The 13,796-nt window shown below is 62.7% G+C and overlaps 2 protein-coding genes across 3 annotated transcripts; both read right to left on the bottom strand.

Moving 5' to 3' along the window:
- Positions 1-304: 304 nt before the first annotated feature.
- On the bottom strand, positions 305-8,596 carry CCDC183 (coiled-coil domain containing 183). Its single transcript, XM_042245407.2, has 14 exons — positions 8,413-8,596; positions 7,799-7,920; positions 7,337-7,414; positions 7,002-7,169; positions 6,698-6,802; positions 4,954-5,076; positions 3,350-3,475; positions 3,199-3,253; positions 2,594-2,694; positions 1,831-1,991; positions 1,474-1,642; positions 1,278-1,388; positions 1,113-1,209; positions 305-504 (listed from the first exon to the last, which is right to left on the bottom strand). The coding sequence occupies exons 1-14, from the start codon at positions 8,480-8,482 to the stop codon at positions 386-388; spliced, it is 1,605 nt and encodes a 534-aa protein (XP_042101341.1). The 5' UTR covers positions 8,483-8,596; the 3' UTR covers positions 305-385.
- A 2,736-nt stretch (positions 8,597-11,332) lies between these two features.
- TMEM141 (transmembrane protein 141) lies at positions 11,333-13,111 on the bottom strand. 2 transcript variants are annotated; one of them, XM_027966111.2, is made up of 5 exons: positions 13,010-13,111; positions 12,656-12,722; positions 12,394-12,477; positions 12,148-12,255; positions 11,333-11,745 (listed from the first exon to the last, which is right to left on the bottom strand). In XM_027966111.2, the coding sequence occupies exons 1-5, from the start codon at positions 13,061-13,063 to the stop codon at positions 11,732-11,734; spliced, it is 327 nt and encodes a 108-aa protein (XP_027821912.1). In that variant the 5' UTR covers positions 13,064-13,111; the 3' UTR covers positions 11,333-11,731. The 2 variants fall into 2 exon arrangements, with proteins under 2 accessions (XP_027821912.1, XP_004005610.2); XM_004005561.4 differs by having other exon boundaries at positions 12,905-13,111.
- Positions 13,112-13,796: the final 685 nt, after the last annotated feature.

A 13,796-nucleotide genomic window follows, 5' to 3' on the forward strand; every position in this document is an offset into this window, starting at 1 on the left:
GGAGTGCGGCTCGCGAGGTGCGGATGCGCAGAATGCTGCGGGCGCGGGGCGCGCGGGTACCGGGCACCGCGAGGGTTACGGGAGGGCGGCGCGGTGCGGGCAAAGGGCCTGACTCTGCAGTCCCGCCTTACGAGTTTGTCCCCCGGATTTCAGCTCAGTCCGGATCCCCGTCCGTGCCCCGGCCTGGACCCTCCTACTCACCCTCGCCCCTGAATCCCAGAGCCCAGACCCACACCGAGCATCCCACTCCCCTGCACACTTCCCCACGTGATGCCCTGCATCCGCGTCCCCTCGGCGCCCCGAAGTCCTGGAAAACTGTTTATTTGTGTAGCCAATGCAAGCGTGGGGGCGGGGTGTGGGGCGGGGCGGCCTCCTCCTCCTCCGGTCACTTCTTCTTCTTCTTGGCCGCCTTGAGCTTCTCCTCCATCAGCCGCTGACCCTGCCTCTTGATCTCGGCCCGCGAGGGCACGTAACTGTGGTCCACGTCGGCGAACTGGAAGGTCTCTGCAAGGAAGGAGGGGGAGGGCAGCCGCGCCCGTAAGCCCCTCTGCCCCGCCTGTGTCCCCAGATCCTGGGCTGTCCTCCGGCGCCCTTTCACGGCAGGGCCCGTTGTACCAACGACCTGTATTTCTTACTCTCTGTCTGGCGTTTGGGGTCTCGCACACTCGGGGAGAGAGACAGCCCAGGGTTCCCCCAGTTCTTCCGGAGCCCACACTCGACTGCTAATATCTACCCTATACGCCAAGCCTGAATCCCTCAGGGCCAGGTGCCAGACAAGAGGAGGACAGCCCGGAGGCCGCAAACGCCCCAGAATTTTTAGAATGGAAGGGTCTTAAACTGTGTGCCCTGCTCTGCCCTTCCCACACAGACCCCCGTAGGGGCCCTGGCCTAGGTCCCCCTGCCTGCCTACTGGCACTGGTGCCTTGTCATCACCTCCATCGGTTAAAATCCCGTGGGTGCAGCTGACGCGGCCTCCCCATTGCTTTAGCCCCCACTGTCCCTCCAGGCCACCCTGGTCGTATGCAGCTAGTGCCACCCCTCGCCCCTGCCTCTACACAGCTCAGGCCGGCCACCCGCCCCCGCCTCCTCTCCAGCTGCTGGGCCTCCTGTACCTATGACGTCCTCCTCCGTCTCCTCAAAGCTGATCCTGGTGTTCTGCTTCTCCTTCAGGGTAGAGGACTCCAGCATATCCCTCACCTTGTTGTTGACCTGCAGGGCACGGGGCCAGTGAGCCTTGGGGCAGGTGGGGCGTGCAGGCACCCCTGGCCCAGGGCTACCTCCTCCGTTCCAGCCAGCGTCTGCACTCGGTCAGCCAGGTATAGCAGCCTCCCCTCGCAGTACGCCAGCTTGCTGTACATGTCCAGGGTGGTCGAGGGCGCTGCTTCCTTCTGTAGCGGCGAGGAACCAGTTGTCTCGCCCTGGCCCCTCCCAGGGACCCTCTGTGCTGGGGGCTCCTCCCAGCTCCGCTGGTACCTGGCCGGTGGGCAGCGGGATGCCAATCAGGCGGATGTAGAGGTTGTCGATGCCGGTCTGGATGGTCAGCAGCAGCTTCTGGCTCGTGGCCATCTTGCTGTGAGCCAGCTTCAGCCGCTCTTCCTCCTCCTTCAGCATATCGTTCATTTTCTTCTCGACGGACTTGAAGCTGTTGAGGATGAGGGTGGGAGGTGGCAGACCGAGGGCGCAGCGGCGGGGTCCAGAGCAAGTGCTGTGCTAATTTGGGCTCAAGAGCTAAGACGCGGGGGGCGCCCTTGCCAGGCCCTGAGGCAGCGAGCCTGCTCAGCTCCAAGCCTGGTGCTGTCAGTGCAGAGAGAGGCGGGACCACCCGCGTACCTGATGGAGCTGGGCGTCTGGCGGAACTTGAGCGTGGCCTCCTCTATCTCCAGCCTCTTCATCAAGGCGTCCAGCTGCGCCCGCCTCTCCTCACAGTCCTCCTTCTGCTGCTCCAGATCCTCCTCCGTGCCCTTCTGAGCCAGGAACCGGCCGGCAATGTCCTGGCAGGGCCAGTGGGGTGAGCAGCAGCTGTGAGCCGGGAGGCAGCTGGTTCTGGCCCCCAGTGGTCAGTAGCGTCGACCGCGGCAGTGTGTGGAGGGCCCGCGAGGCCCTCGGTGTGTGTTCTTGCACGCCGCCCTCACGACAGGCAGAGCGGGCAGACGACCCCAACGGAGAGCCGGAGCGACCACCGCCAAGAGGCCGAGTGGCTCTGAGTCGCTTGTCCGAGGGGGCATAAGCTTATGTCAGGACCATGGACAGGAGCTCAAGGTTTGCTAATAATAATCTCAGAGCGGATTAAAGTAAAAGGGGGGTCAGGTGGAGAGGCAGCTGCTGTTGGTTTGGGAAGGGGAAGGAGTCGGAGGTGGAGGCCACCCCCTCGGGGTTTAATCTTCAACTTCCCGTGGGCTCTGTGTGACCCTGGACCACAGCTCAGGTTTGCTGGCTGCGTCCCAGGAGGCCCTCCACTCTGATCTGTGGCTGCTTTGTGTGTCCATTCACGTGAAGGTGTCTGCAGAGCCTGGCCGGGCTCGGCCGGGCCTTGGGCTGGGGACGGGTCCCTCCCCTGCCCCTCTGCCCACACCCAGGAGTCAGGGAGTAGTACCCAGAGGTGGGAGCACTGCACAGCAGTCTTGACCTTCTCCACCAGAGCAGTCACATTTGTTTCGTATTCGACGTCAGCCTTGGAGGCCTCTCTCTTCCTCACTGGGTGCAGCAGAGGGGAAGGATAGCCAGCGGGCAGGGAGGGCATGGGAGCTCTGTGTGGGCCGTCAGATGCCCCCCACGTCCTCAGGGGAGGCCACCCAAGAGCTGGGTACCCTTCAGAGTCGCCTCTGTCTTAACTGGCTCCCTCCTCGGCCAGCCCTCGAGTGGCTCCATCCAGAGGAGAACCAGAAGCGGCTGGTGCGGCAGGGCTTAGTGGAGCTTCTCAGAGGGGCTTGGGTTCCGGGGGGGCCATTGCTGAGTGCATTTTACAGCTGAGAGGCGGGGTGCGGGGGTGGGGTTGGCCACACCTGGCCGAGAGCCCAGAGCCAGTAGCAGCAGCTCGAAGCGAGTGCTGCGGCCACTGGTGTGTGCCTGTGCGCGTCCCGCCAGGGAGGGGTTGGGGCTCAGCAGTCTCCCTCACCCTGGCCACTGCAGGTAATGCCCAGCCTCATGGTGGCCGGCCTCTCCGGACCTTGGCTGGGGCGGTGGGAGCTGAGCTCTTACCTTTCAGAGTTTCCGGACCCATCAGGTTGGAGGGGAAGTCCAAGTCCCGCCGGCCCTGGAGACAGGGAGGAGGTGGCGTGGTGAGGGGTGTCCTTGGCGGGGCTGAGGAGCTGGGGGCCCCGGAGGGCGGTGCCCAGACAGCCCGGCTCACCCGGCGGTACTTCTCGCTGGTCTCCTTGGTGTGGATCTTGTCGATCAGCTTCTTCTGCTGGTTCAACCGGTTCTCTCGTGCCCGGCGCTCCTCGATGAAGGTGGCCTCCCCTTGCCTCATGTTCATCTGGGGACACAGGGAAGGGGCAGGGGTCTGTCCCACCAAGGCCTGTGGGCTGCTAAGCCAGTGTCTTCCTGATTTGAGATGCTCCACCTGTGTCCCCTCTCCTGGCCTCTGAGCCCTCCCTTGTATTACACTTCTCCACCTGGGATCTCTCTGCCGCCTCTGCCAGCTCCCCTTCAGGTCAGTTCAGTCCTCAGTCGTGTCTGACTCTGTGACTCCATGGACTGCAGCACGCCAGGCCTTCCTGTTCATCACCAACTCCCGGAGCTTGCTCAAACTCATGTCCGCTGAGTTGGTGATGCCATCCAACCGTCTCATCCTCTGTCACCCCCTTCTCCTCCCGCCTTCAGTCTTTCCTAGCATCAGAGTCTTTTCCAGTGAGTCGGTTCTTTGCATCAAGTAGCCAGAGTATCAGAGCCTCAGCCTCAGCATCAGTCCTTCCAATGAATATTCAGGACTGATCTCCTTTAGGATGGACTGGTTGGATCTCCTTGCAGTCCAAGGGACTCTCAAGAGTCTTCTCCAGTACCACAGTTCATAAGCATCCATTCTTCGGCGCTCAGCCTTCCTTATGGTCCAGCTCTCACACCCGCACACGACCGCCGGAAGAACCGTGGCCTTGACCAGCTGGACCTTTGGCTCGCACCCTTCTACTCGGCCACCTTGCAGACCTTGCTGGCTCCCCTCAGAACTCACTAAAGTGGACTCCATGTGTCTAAACAAAAGCTCATCATCTTTCCCCAAACCACCTGTCTCCCAGCACGCCCGGCTCTGGTGGCTCCACCTGCCGGCCTTCCGCCCCCGCCTGCTCACGCGTCCCGGATGCTGCACCCTCCCTTGGCCTGCACGTCTAACTCGCCCCACCCCTGGTCAGGGCGACTTCTTAAAGGCCTCGAGTTCCTCTCCACCACGTGGAGTCTGGCCCCCATGACCAGCGTCTCGACCCTGGCCCTCTGGTCTCTGCAGTCAGAGCGCACCGTTTGGGAACACGAATCTGATCCTTTGTCCCCTCCGTCTCCTCCCAGGCCTCCAGGTTCCCCGGGGGCCACCTGCTGCCCCACATGGGGGCTCCAGCCCCCGTGGCTCCTTTTGGCCCTGTTGCACCCCGAGGCTGTGCTGCCCGGTCCCCACCCCCAGAACCCACTTGTGCACCGGCCCTCCCATCAGGTCCGCAGCCTAGGGTGGCCCCGCTTCATGAAGAGGGGGGTACACAGGCCTTTCAGGGGCCTCAGCACAGACGGGGTGGAGGGGTGACACCTGCCCTGGCCAGGCCAAATCTCTGCCTCCTCCGTCTGCTTCCTGGATTCTGTGTCTGGTGGGACTTCATCTGCCCAGACTCATGGGGGATGAGGAGAGCAGGCTGGCAGGGTAGCCACTGGTCTCCTCCAGTGATGGCAAGGTGTAGGCAGGGGTGCCCAGGTGGGCCCTGGGCCAGACAGGTTTGCAAGACAGCCCTGCAGGGCCCCAGCCTGGGAGCTGACCTTGACCTCATCCGTAATCATCATGGCGTCCTGGGACATGACCGTCATGTCCGACAGCTCCAAGCAGTAGTTGCTCACGAGATTCTGCAGCTTGTCCAGCTCTGTGGGGTATCCTGCCAGCTTCTGCAGCACAGGGGCAAGGGCAGGGGAGCAGAGTGCCTGGCGGCCCAGGAGCCGCGGGCCCGTCCCAGGCCGGCTCCCCTGGCCCCTTCCTGATTCTCCTCTGTCCCCCAGAGCAGACCATGCCTGCTTTCTACTCCTCACCCCAGACTGTGTGAGCCCAGAGGACAAGTGGGGCCTGGCCTTCGGCCCCAGCCAGGCCCAAAGCAGGTTAAAGGAAGGTTTTGAGAGGGAAAACGGCCTTCTGCTGGTGGACTTTCTCCCTGCCCAGGGCCAGAGACACTTCACTTCCTAAGAAGTTGTGATGGGGAGTCTGGCTGCCTGAGAGGTGCCCCTGGAGCCCCAGGAGGCTGACTGCTCTCTGAAGTGAAGTAGATGGTGTGGGGTCAGACTCAGGACTCAGGGCCAAGGCTAACCTGACCAGCTAGTGCAGGACCGTAGGAAAGCCACTTAGCCTGAGTTTCCCCGTGTGAAACAAGGTAATAATGGCTGTTTCAAGGGGCTGCTGTCAGGATGGATTGAGACGGTAGAGTGATGTATTATTTAACACGGGGTCAGGTCCCCAAATGTCCAAGACATCTTAGCTTTTAGTATTTTGTTGTTGATTACTATGTAGACTCTCTACTGTTTAAAAAAAATTTATTTTTAAAGAATATATAGTGTTTCTAATGTCTACTTTTTTGGGGGGGGGTTGTGTCACGTGGCATATGGGATCTTAGTTCCCTGGCCAGGGATCGAACAGGTGCCCCTGCGTTGGGAGCGTGGAGTCCTAACCACTGGGCTCCCAGAAAGTTGGTTTTTTATTTTAATGGATATGGGGACTACCCTGGCGGTCCAGTGGCCCACTGGAGTAGGCACCGGTTTGATCCCTAGTCAAGGAACTAAGAACGCAAATGCTTTGCCATGCAACCAACAAAAACTGCAGGTGACGACGGGAGTTATTGTTTTTAACGCATATGTTCTAAAAAGGCAAGAAGGGACAGCTGGGAGGAGAGAATGCATCCAGATGACAGAGGGGCCCTATCCTCCTCCCGTCTTCTGGCCGTCTGGCCTGTGGCAGGTGCCTGGGCTCTGCTCTATGGGGGTCTGGGGGGGCCTCCAGTGAAGGGGGGTTGCCTCTTAGGAGGGCTCAAGGCCCCTGGGGCTTCCCCCTGTCTCCTCGGCAGGGAGCCTGGGGGCTGGCTTGGAAGAAGCCTGGCAGCAAGCCCAGGCTACTGGCCTGTGCGGAGGTGGCTAGCCCTGGATGGTGTGAGGGGACTTCCTGAGGGTGCTGGTTTCATCTCTTGCCCCCAGAAGCTGGGCCATGAAAAATGATGGGGCAAAGTAAAAATTCTGACATAGTACATGACACGCCTTTTGGAGCAGAAAATAAATTCTTTCCCACCTACAAGGTGCCACTGCTCCGCTGACGCCCAAAGCAGGGCTCACTCTTTCTAGGGGTCACTCAGGCTGGAGGAGAGGTGTAAGGCTGTGTGGGGGGTGCCCTGCCCTGGAGGACCCCGCCCCCAAGGAGATCCCAGTCGCACACAGCCTGGGGCCTGAGACTCCCGCCCTTCAAGCCCGGTTAGGCTCCCTGGAACCCGGATGCGGCAGCAGGTGTTGGGATCCGGGGCGAGGGGCTCACCTTCTTCAGGTGGTCCAGCAGGTCCATGTACAGGAAGTGGATATTTTGGCTTGTGGTGATCTTGATCGTCGTCTTTTCTATGTTGTTCTCCAGCTGACGGATGACCTGGGGTTGGGGGGTGGAGGGCACATTGAGAGTGCCTTGGGGACAGGCCACCTGGGAGCCCCGAGGCTCACGGGGGCGGGGCTGGCCTCTCTTCCAAGGGGAGGGGTCTCACCTAGCCCCGCCCCACGCAGCCCCGCGCCGGCACGAGCCCCGCCTCCACAGGGCCCCGCCCCTCCTCAGCCCCGCCCCTCGGCCCCACCTGCCGCAGGCGCAGCTCCTCCTTGGTGGCGTCCGGCTGGCTCCTCAGGCCGGCCAGTTCCAGCTGCATGCTCTCCAGCTTCCGCCCGCGCCGCCGCACCGAGTGGATCAGCACGTTGTGCACGTTCACGCGGTCGAAAACATACTTGCGCAGCTTCTCCCGCGCCACCTGCGTCGGGGAGGGCACGACCCGCGAGTGGGTGCGCCGGGGGCCACGGAGCCCGTGGGGGCCCGAAAGGGCCCCTGGAGCTGGGCGCTCGCTCCGCTGCGCGCCGGCCGCACCTCCCAGTGTAGTGCACCGGCTGGGCGGCGCGGCGGGGCCGTCCCGCCACCTACCTCCATGGTGCAGCGGCTGTTCGCCAGCCTCATGGGCACGTCCTTCCCACAGGCCCTGGAGATGGTCCACTGGTCGTACTGCGGAGCGGCGGCGGCTGAGCTGGGGGCCCGTCCCCTCTGCGTTCACCCGGCCGCCGGCCCTTCCAGGCCCTCTCCCCGGGCCCCTTCTGCGCAGCAAGACCCCAGCTCCTGGGGCCACAAAGGGCAGAGTGCTGCAGGCGCCATCGGGCCATCCCCGCTCGGATGTGATGGGGTCCAGAGAGGAGGGTTCCCGTGTCCGCTCAGTGGGTGCCGTAGCGGGTAGCCCCAGAAAGGGCCCCTAGTTGGGCCCCCTGAGGTGGGTGGTGGGGTCAGCATGGGGAAAGCAGGGGCCGGCTGTCCACTTGTGTTGAGGGGAGAGGCTATTACATCGAGCGCCCCCCGCCCCCAGCCATCAGGCAGCAGGAGGGGCCCCGAGTTCACCTTCTTGGCCAAAGCCCACTCCTGGGACCTGCGGCGGATGTTGCTGCGCAGGAGAGCCAGCGTGGCCTTGTTCTTGACTGTCTTCTCCTTCACTGACTGGATCTGCAGCGCCCGACATTGCTCTGTGGGCGGGGGAGGGGCAGGGCAGGGCAGGGCAGTGGGATGTTGGCGGAGGGCCGGGCCTGGATTCCCGGGTGGCCGAGGCGGCCCGGAGTGGGGTCATGAGTTTGCTGCCTCTAAGCCCATGCAACTTCCTCCCAGCCTGCATGGGGGCCCGCTTTGCTGTCCAGCGGTGCTCATCTGGACAGCGTTCAGGGTACAGTGTTGCTGGGTGGTGGGGTGGGTGGGGCAGGTGGAAGCCAGGATGGGCAGGCCTGTCATCACTCCCAGACGCTCCTGTCCCCTCTGGCTTTGGGCCCACTACACTCACAAAGCTCTCTGAAGCCCCCAGCTTCTCCAGCCCCTCCCCATGGCAGACCCTTCCCATCCATTCTCCCAGCTCTGCTTGCGGATGAGCAGTGGCCTGGCCCCTAGCCAGTCTGCCCTGGGCCGCCTCTGCATTAGGACCGACAGTCCTGCACCTGGAGCCCCGAGTCACCCGGTGGCAGGCGCACCCTGGAGCCGAGTGATGGTCTTCAGCTCCTGGATCTGCTCCTCCATCTCCGCCTCGTTGCGGATCTTCATGGCAGCCCTGGGGGTCCTCCAGGACCCCTCCGCGCCTCCCGCCCTCTCTGTGCTGAGCCTGCTCCGCAGAACCTCAGTTTAGATGTCCCTGGAATCCTGGCCCATTGTGACAGGGACCGAGGTTCTCAATGCCCAGGGAACCCAGGAATTCCCGGCCCTCCCTGGTGACCCCACCCTCTGCCCCCAGCCAGCTCAGGGTTGATTCCCCAGACACGAGTCTCCCCGGTGCTCTCTGCTCAGGAGTGCTGCCCTGGTCAGCGTCGCTGTCTTCCGCAGGGTGACCTGTGGTTTCACACTGCACCCTCCCCGTCCTCCCCACACCACCATGGTCCTCCATGGAGCCTCGAAACACTGCCAACCTCTCACTGCCTGCAGGGTCTCCATTCCCTCACCCCACCCCAAGTTCAAACCACACCCTGGGGACCTGGCTCATGAGACCCCCAACCTCAGCCCTCACTACCCCTCATCTCTCAGTGACCTTCCCTGCTCGACCCCTACTTCTCTGGTGATGTCCTGAATCTGGCTTTAGCTCTCACTTACTCCAGAAATAAATTTGGCCTCCCAAGTGGCTCAGACGGTAAAGAATCAGCCTGCAATGCGGGAGACCTGGGTTCGATCCCTGGGTGGGGATGATCCCCTGGAGGAGGGCATGGCAACTCACTCCAGTATTCTTGCCTGAAGAATCCCCATGGAGAGAGGAGCCTGGTGGGCTACAGTCCGTGGGATCGCAAAGAGTTGGACGTAACAGAGTGAGTTTCAACAACTTCAGCTGACTACAGGAGGGGCCAGTGCCCTCCCTCTGCACCCCAGTCCAAGCCTGCCTTACAGCCATGTGGCTCAAGCCTGGGGTTCCAGGGGGTGTGCACCAGCTGGGGTACTTTTCCCAACCTGCATGAGTTTGCCAGGGCTGCCGAAACAAAGCACCACAGTCCCGGCAGCTAAAACACAGGGATTTATTGTCGTGCGACCTGGAGGCTGGCAGTCTGAGATCAAGGTGTTGCAGGCCTGGCTTCTGCTGAGGCCTCTCCCCCAGGCTGGCAGATGCCGCCTTCCTGCTGTGTCCTCATGGGGTCCTTACCCTGGACTCTCTGGGTCCTAATCTGCTCTGATAAGCACACCAGTCTGATGGGATGAGGGCCCATCCCCGGTTAATTTAGTTACCTCTTTAAAGAAGGCTGAGCACCAAAGAAAGCTTTCGAACTGTGGTGCTGGAGAAAACTCTTGAGAGTCCCTTGGGCAGCGAGGAGATCAAACCAGTCCATCCTAAAGGAAATCAACCCTGAATATTCGCTGGAAGGACTGATGCTGAAGCTGAAGCTCCAGTACCTTGGCAACCTGATGAAGACCCTGATGCTGGGAAAGGTTGAGGGCAAGAGGAAAAGGGGGTGACAGAGGATGAGATGGGTGGATGGCATCACCAACTCACTGAACATGAGTTTGAGCAAACGCTGGGAGACGGTGAAGGACAGGGAGGCCTGGCGTGCTACAGTCCACGGTGTCGCAAAGAGCCGGACACGACTGAGTGACTGATCAACAGCATCCCCTCCAAAGGCCCTGTCTCTAGATGCAGCCACAGCCTGCTGTGCTGGGCGTCAGGGCTGCACACCGTGAACCTGGGGGAGACAGTTCAGCCACGGCAATGGCCTTCACCCATGTGCTGTTACAGCTCGCGCCTTTTTCTGTGGCCGCTCACACAGACCCTTTTCCTTTCCGCTCACTCTTGGTTTTCAGTCTCATCTGAAACTCCAAGTCCGTCCTCTGCTCTCCGTCAGAGCGCAGGTCTTCCCCTCAGGAAGGACCTGCCACAGGCACGGTCTACTCCTTCGCTGCCCCTCTTCCCCCAGCTGTGATGCAGAGCCTGTTCCCTGATACTGGCCCTCTCCTCTTCAGATAGAGATCATGGGGACACGTGGCTGCCCGGAGCTAGGCTGCCCTCCCAGGCGCCTTTGTGCCAGGGGCCCCTCCTGCCTTAGCTCTAGCCAATGGAGTGAATGCAGCAGTGGTGAGCGAATCCCTCTCCTCCTCTCCTTTCCTCCTTCCTCTCCACAGGGATGAAGACGTGATGGCTGGAGCTGGGACAGCTGCCTGGCACCATGAGGTAGATTTGGAAGGGGGGCCCTTACAGGACAGAGCACAGTAAAAGGAGCCTGGGTCCCTGACTCCTTGTTGGCCCCAGGCCAGCACTTGGACTTCTCCATGAAAGAAAGCGCCAACTCTAGCTGACATGCCACGGTTACCATTTGCCTCCCTACACACAGACTCCTTGGTGCACAGAAGTGTGCAATGGATGTTCTTTTGAGTGATGGGCCAGGCCAGCAGGGCGGGGCTGGGCCTCCAGCAGCAAGGCCCTGGGAGGTGCACCCTCAGTGTTCCGGAGGAGCCTGCTGGAAAGGACGACGGCTCTGCCCGGGTGTCGGGTCTTGTCTTCCGCTCCCTCTCCCTCTGTGGGCTGTGGCTGAGCTGGACAGTCCTGCCCACTCAGGAGCCTTCCTCCATGTGGACGGGGCTGCAGTCAGCTGGCTCTGGCCCCCTGCACCCCTCACTTCCTCCTCCCCCAGAGAGAAGTGACTTAATCTGATAGGTGGGTTGGAATGGTCGGTGGGTGGGCGTGGCCACTTCCGGTCCGCCTCTCCTGAGAGCAGGTGCTATTTGGCTGCACACATCTGCTCTGTGCCTCCCCCCACCCCCAGCCCGCGTGGAGAGCACGTGGGGCCCGCCAGATGTCTAATTCTGGGGTTCAGATTCAGAACTGCCCTGGCGCCTCCTCCCCTCAGTGTCGTGGTTCCAAGGAGACATTTCTCTCATCTTCTTACTGCTCCGACTTGTTCCCTGACTGCTTTAGAACTTAGGTGGGAAACAGGGCAAGGTGTTTATTAGTTCCCCAGCCCCCAGGGGAACTGTCATCTCTGGGGTGGGTGGGAGATGCAGGGGCCACAAAGGGAGTGTCAGCAGCAGAGTGCAGAAGCCCCCTCCATGCTCCAGGGCTGCCCCCAAAGGTGCATGAGGCATGCTGGTCCTCTCTAGCGCTGTGTCCACCTGCAGGACAGCCACCCCAGGAACGGAGTCTCCTGGCTTGAGCTCCTGGGCGGCCAGGCTGGGCAGGAGCAGTCTGCACAGGTTCAACAGAGCTGGTCATGCCTGTGTGCGGGGGCCACAGGTGTGGGGAGGGCCAGCCTGGGTGCAGAGGTGCCAAGGGCTGTGTTCTAGAGTTGTCTGGCCCCAGGTCTTCTGTGCCCGGCTGGAGCTCTCCTAGCTGCGCCGATCTGTAGGAGGCAGAGAAGACAGCTAGAACCACACCCCAAAGCTGTTTCCAGTCCCTGTGCCCATTATCTGGAGGCAAACACTGAGGCTTGGAACAGGAGGGGTGCAGGCCGTGGAGGCCAGACCTGAGATCAGCCAGCCTGGTGTCCGATGCAGGGCCTTTCCATCCAGCCACTCTCCCTGGGGTGTCTGCCCCTCCTCCCTCTGCACTCACTCCCCCAGGGCCACCCGGCCCCTCCTGTGTCTTCCTCCTGCACACGGGCCCTCTCCTTCCCGCCCCGCCCCTCGTGTGCATGTCACAGGGACGGGCCCCGTGCAGCCCACACCTCGGGCCTGGGCTTGCTGCCTCCAACTCTGGGCACCGCAGCCTCGGTTCTGCCTCCTGCTGCCCTGGGGGCTCTCACCTGTGCCCACGTCTTTGGGGAGCTGCCCTGTCTCCAGGAAGAGCCAGAGGTTGCTGCATTTCTGCGACTCCACACGGGTCACCCAGTAGCTGGCTACTGAGCCTGCGACTGGGGAGCAGGCGGCAGGGGTCAGGGGGATGGGCATGCCCAGAACCACAGCCACCCACCCCCAGTGGGAACCCACTTCTGCTGAAGAGCCAGTGGCAACTGGGGTGCATTTCAGGGGTCCCAGGCTGGAGTACCCACCCACAGCCAGCAGCACCTTCCACTGAAAGGGGTATGGAAGCTTCCTCTGAACCAGCATCTGCAGGCCGAAGGTCGTGCCGGTGCCTGCCAAGAGCCACGGTCCCCATCAGCCAGCTTGTCCTCGGGGCCGGCCAGGGGACCACAGCGGCAGAGTCCACGTGCCCGCAGCACCTGCCAGCCTCCCAGCACTGCGGGCTGGTGACCTGGCGCCACTTGCTGGGGAGTCAGGGTGCGACCTGCTCACACCCCGGACCCAGCCTACCTGTGACAAAGGCGGAAACGCCCTTCACGAAAGCGTTCGACTGGCACGCGGCGTACTCTCCTAGTCCCTGGGAGGGGGAAGGGGTTGAAGGTTCAGTTCCCTGCCCCTCCTGTCCCTCCCTAGGGCGCACTCCTGCCCCGGGGGAGGGGACCACTCATCGTGAGGCCCTGGGGGCCCAGACACACCCCGCGTGCCCCCGTGCCCACCCAGGCAGGAGGCCTCCACCGCAACCGCAAGAGGGTCCCACACCTCTGTCCCTCTTCGCTTCCCTGATGAGGGTACTCCCATCAAGGCCCCCGCCCCGCTCAGGTCAGCTTCTGAGGTCGGGGCCCGCGTCCAGGCCGGCCTTCTCACCGGGTGCTTGCTGGCCACGGCGTCGTCCACCCGGGACAGGCCCAGGTTCACCATGGCTGGCGCGGCGCGGGGAGCCGGCGGGCTGACCTACACCGGGCGGGCGGAGGGCGGGGCCGGACGGGAAGGGGCGGGGCCGGACAGAGGGAGGGCCGGCTGGAGAGGGGCGGGGCCGGACAGAGGGAGGGCTGGCTGGAGAGGGGCGGGGCCGGACAGAGGGAGGGGCGGGGCCGGACAGAGGGAGGGCCGGCTGGAGAGGGGCGGGGCCGGCTCCGGCCGGAGCGGGCGGCGGGGCCGGCGCGGAGGGGTTGGGCCTGCGCGCGCTCCTGGCGCCGGGCTCCGCGGGGGACGCAGGCGGGGGCGCGCGCTCCTCGCCGCGAGCCTGGCCTGGGTCGCCTGCATTATCTCCAAGCTCTTAGAGACCTGATTACTGTTAGTAATTTGTTGGGGTGGGCTTCGCTTAAGGGATTGCCTGTACTGGAGACGACCACGGAATATGAGGTGGCTTAGTGAGTTAACTCCCCACGCATACTTGGTGTTGGTCCTGTGCTCGGAGCTGGCGGTCCCACGGAGGAGTCAGAGCCCCTACCCCTGACAGAGCAGTTGGTTAACAGACCTAGGGGGAGGTCAGGAAGACAAAATGGGGGCGGGGATGGAGAGGGTCAAGCAGAGGACCCTCAACCACGTGGGCCTGAGCCCTGGCCTATTTGATAAGCTTCAGGAGGCCCAAGTGGCTGGATCTGAGGGTCAGGCAAGGGTTGGGCTGTAAGTTAGGGTCTCCGGCCACAGC

This window comes from Ovis aries, chromosome 3 (assembly GCF_016772045.2).
Source record: "Ovis aries strain OAR_USU_Benz2616 breed Rambouillet chromosome 3, ARS-UI_Ramb_v3.0, whole genome shotgun sequence".
Taxonomy (NCBI): Eukaryota; Metazoa; Chordata; class Mammalia; order Artiodactyla; family Bovidae; genus Ovis; species Ovis aries.

Excerpts from the sequence above, each read along its gene's own strand:
- CCDC183 (XM_042245407.2), bottom strand. The coding sequence starts at position 8,482 with ATGAAGATCCGCAACGAGGCGGAGATGGAGGAGCAGATCCAGGAGCTG. Across the intron at positions 7,170-7,336 it reads ACAGCCGCTGCACCATGGAG|GTGGCGCGGGAGAAGCTGCG; the intron begins GTAGGTGGCGGG and ends TCCCCGACGCAG. Across the intron at positions 3,254-3,349 it reads CCAGCGAGAAGTACCGCCGG|GGCCGGCGGGACTTGGACTT; the intron begins GTGAGCCGGGCT and ends CCCTGTCTCCAG.
- TMEM141 (XM_004005561.4), bottom strand. The coding sequence starts at position 13,063 with ATGGTGAACCTGGGCCTGTCCCGGGTGGACGACGCCGTGGCCAGCAAG. Across the intron at positions 12,723-12,904 it reads GGAAGCGAAGAGGGACAGAG|GGACTAGGAGAGTACGCCGC; the intron begins GTGTGGGACCCT and ends TCCCCCTCCCAG. Across the intron at positions 12,256-12,393 it reads GAAGGTGCTGCTGGCTGTGG|TCGCAGGCTCAGTAGCCAGC; the intron begins GTGGGTACTCCA and ends CCTGCTCCCCAG.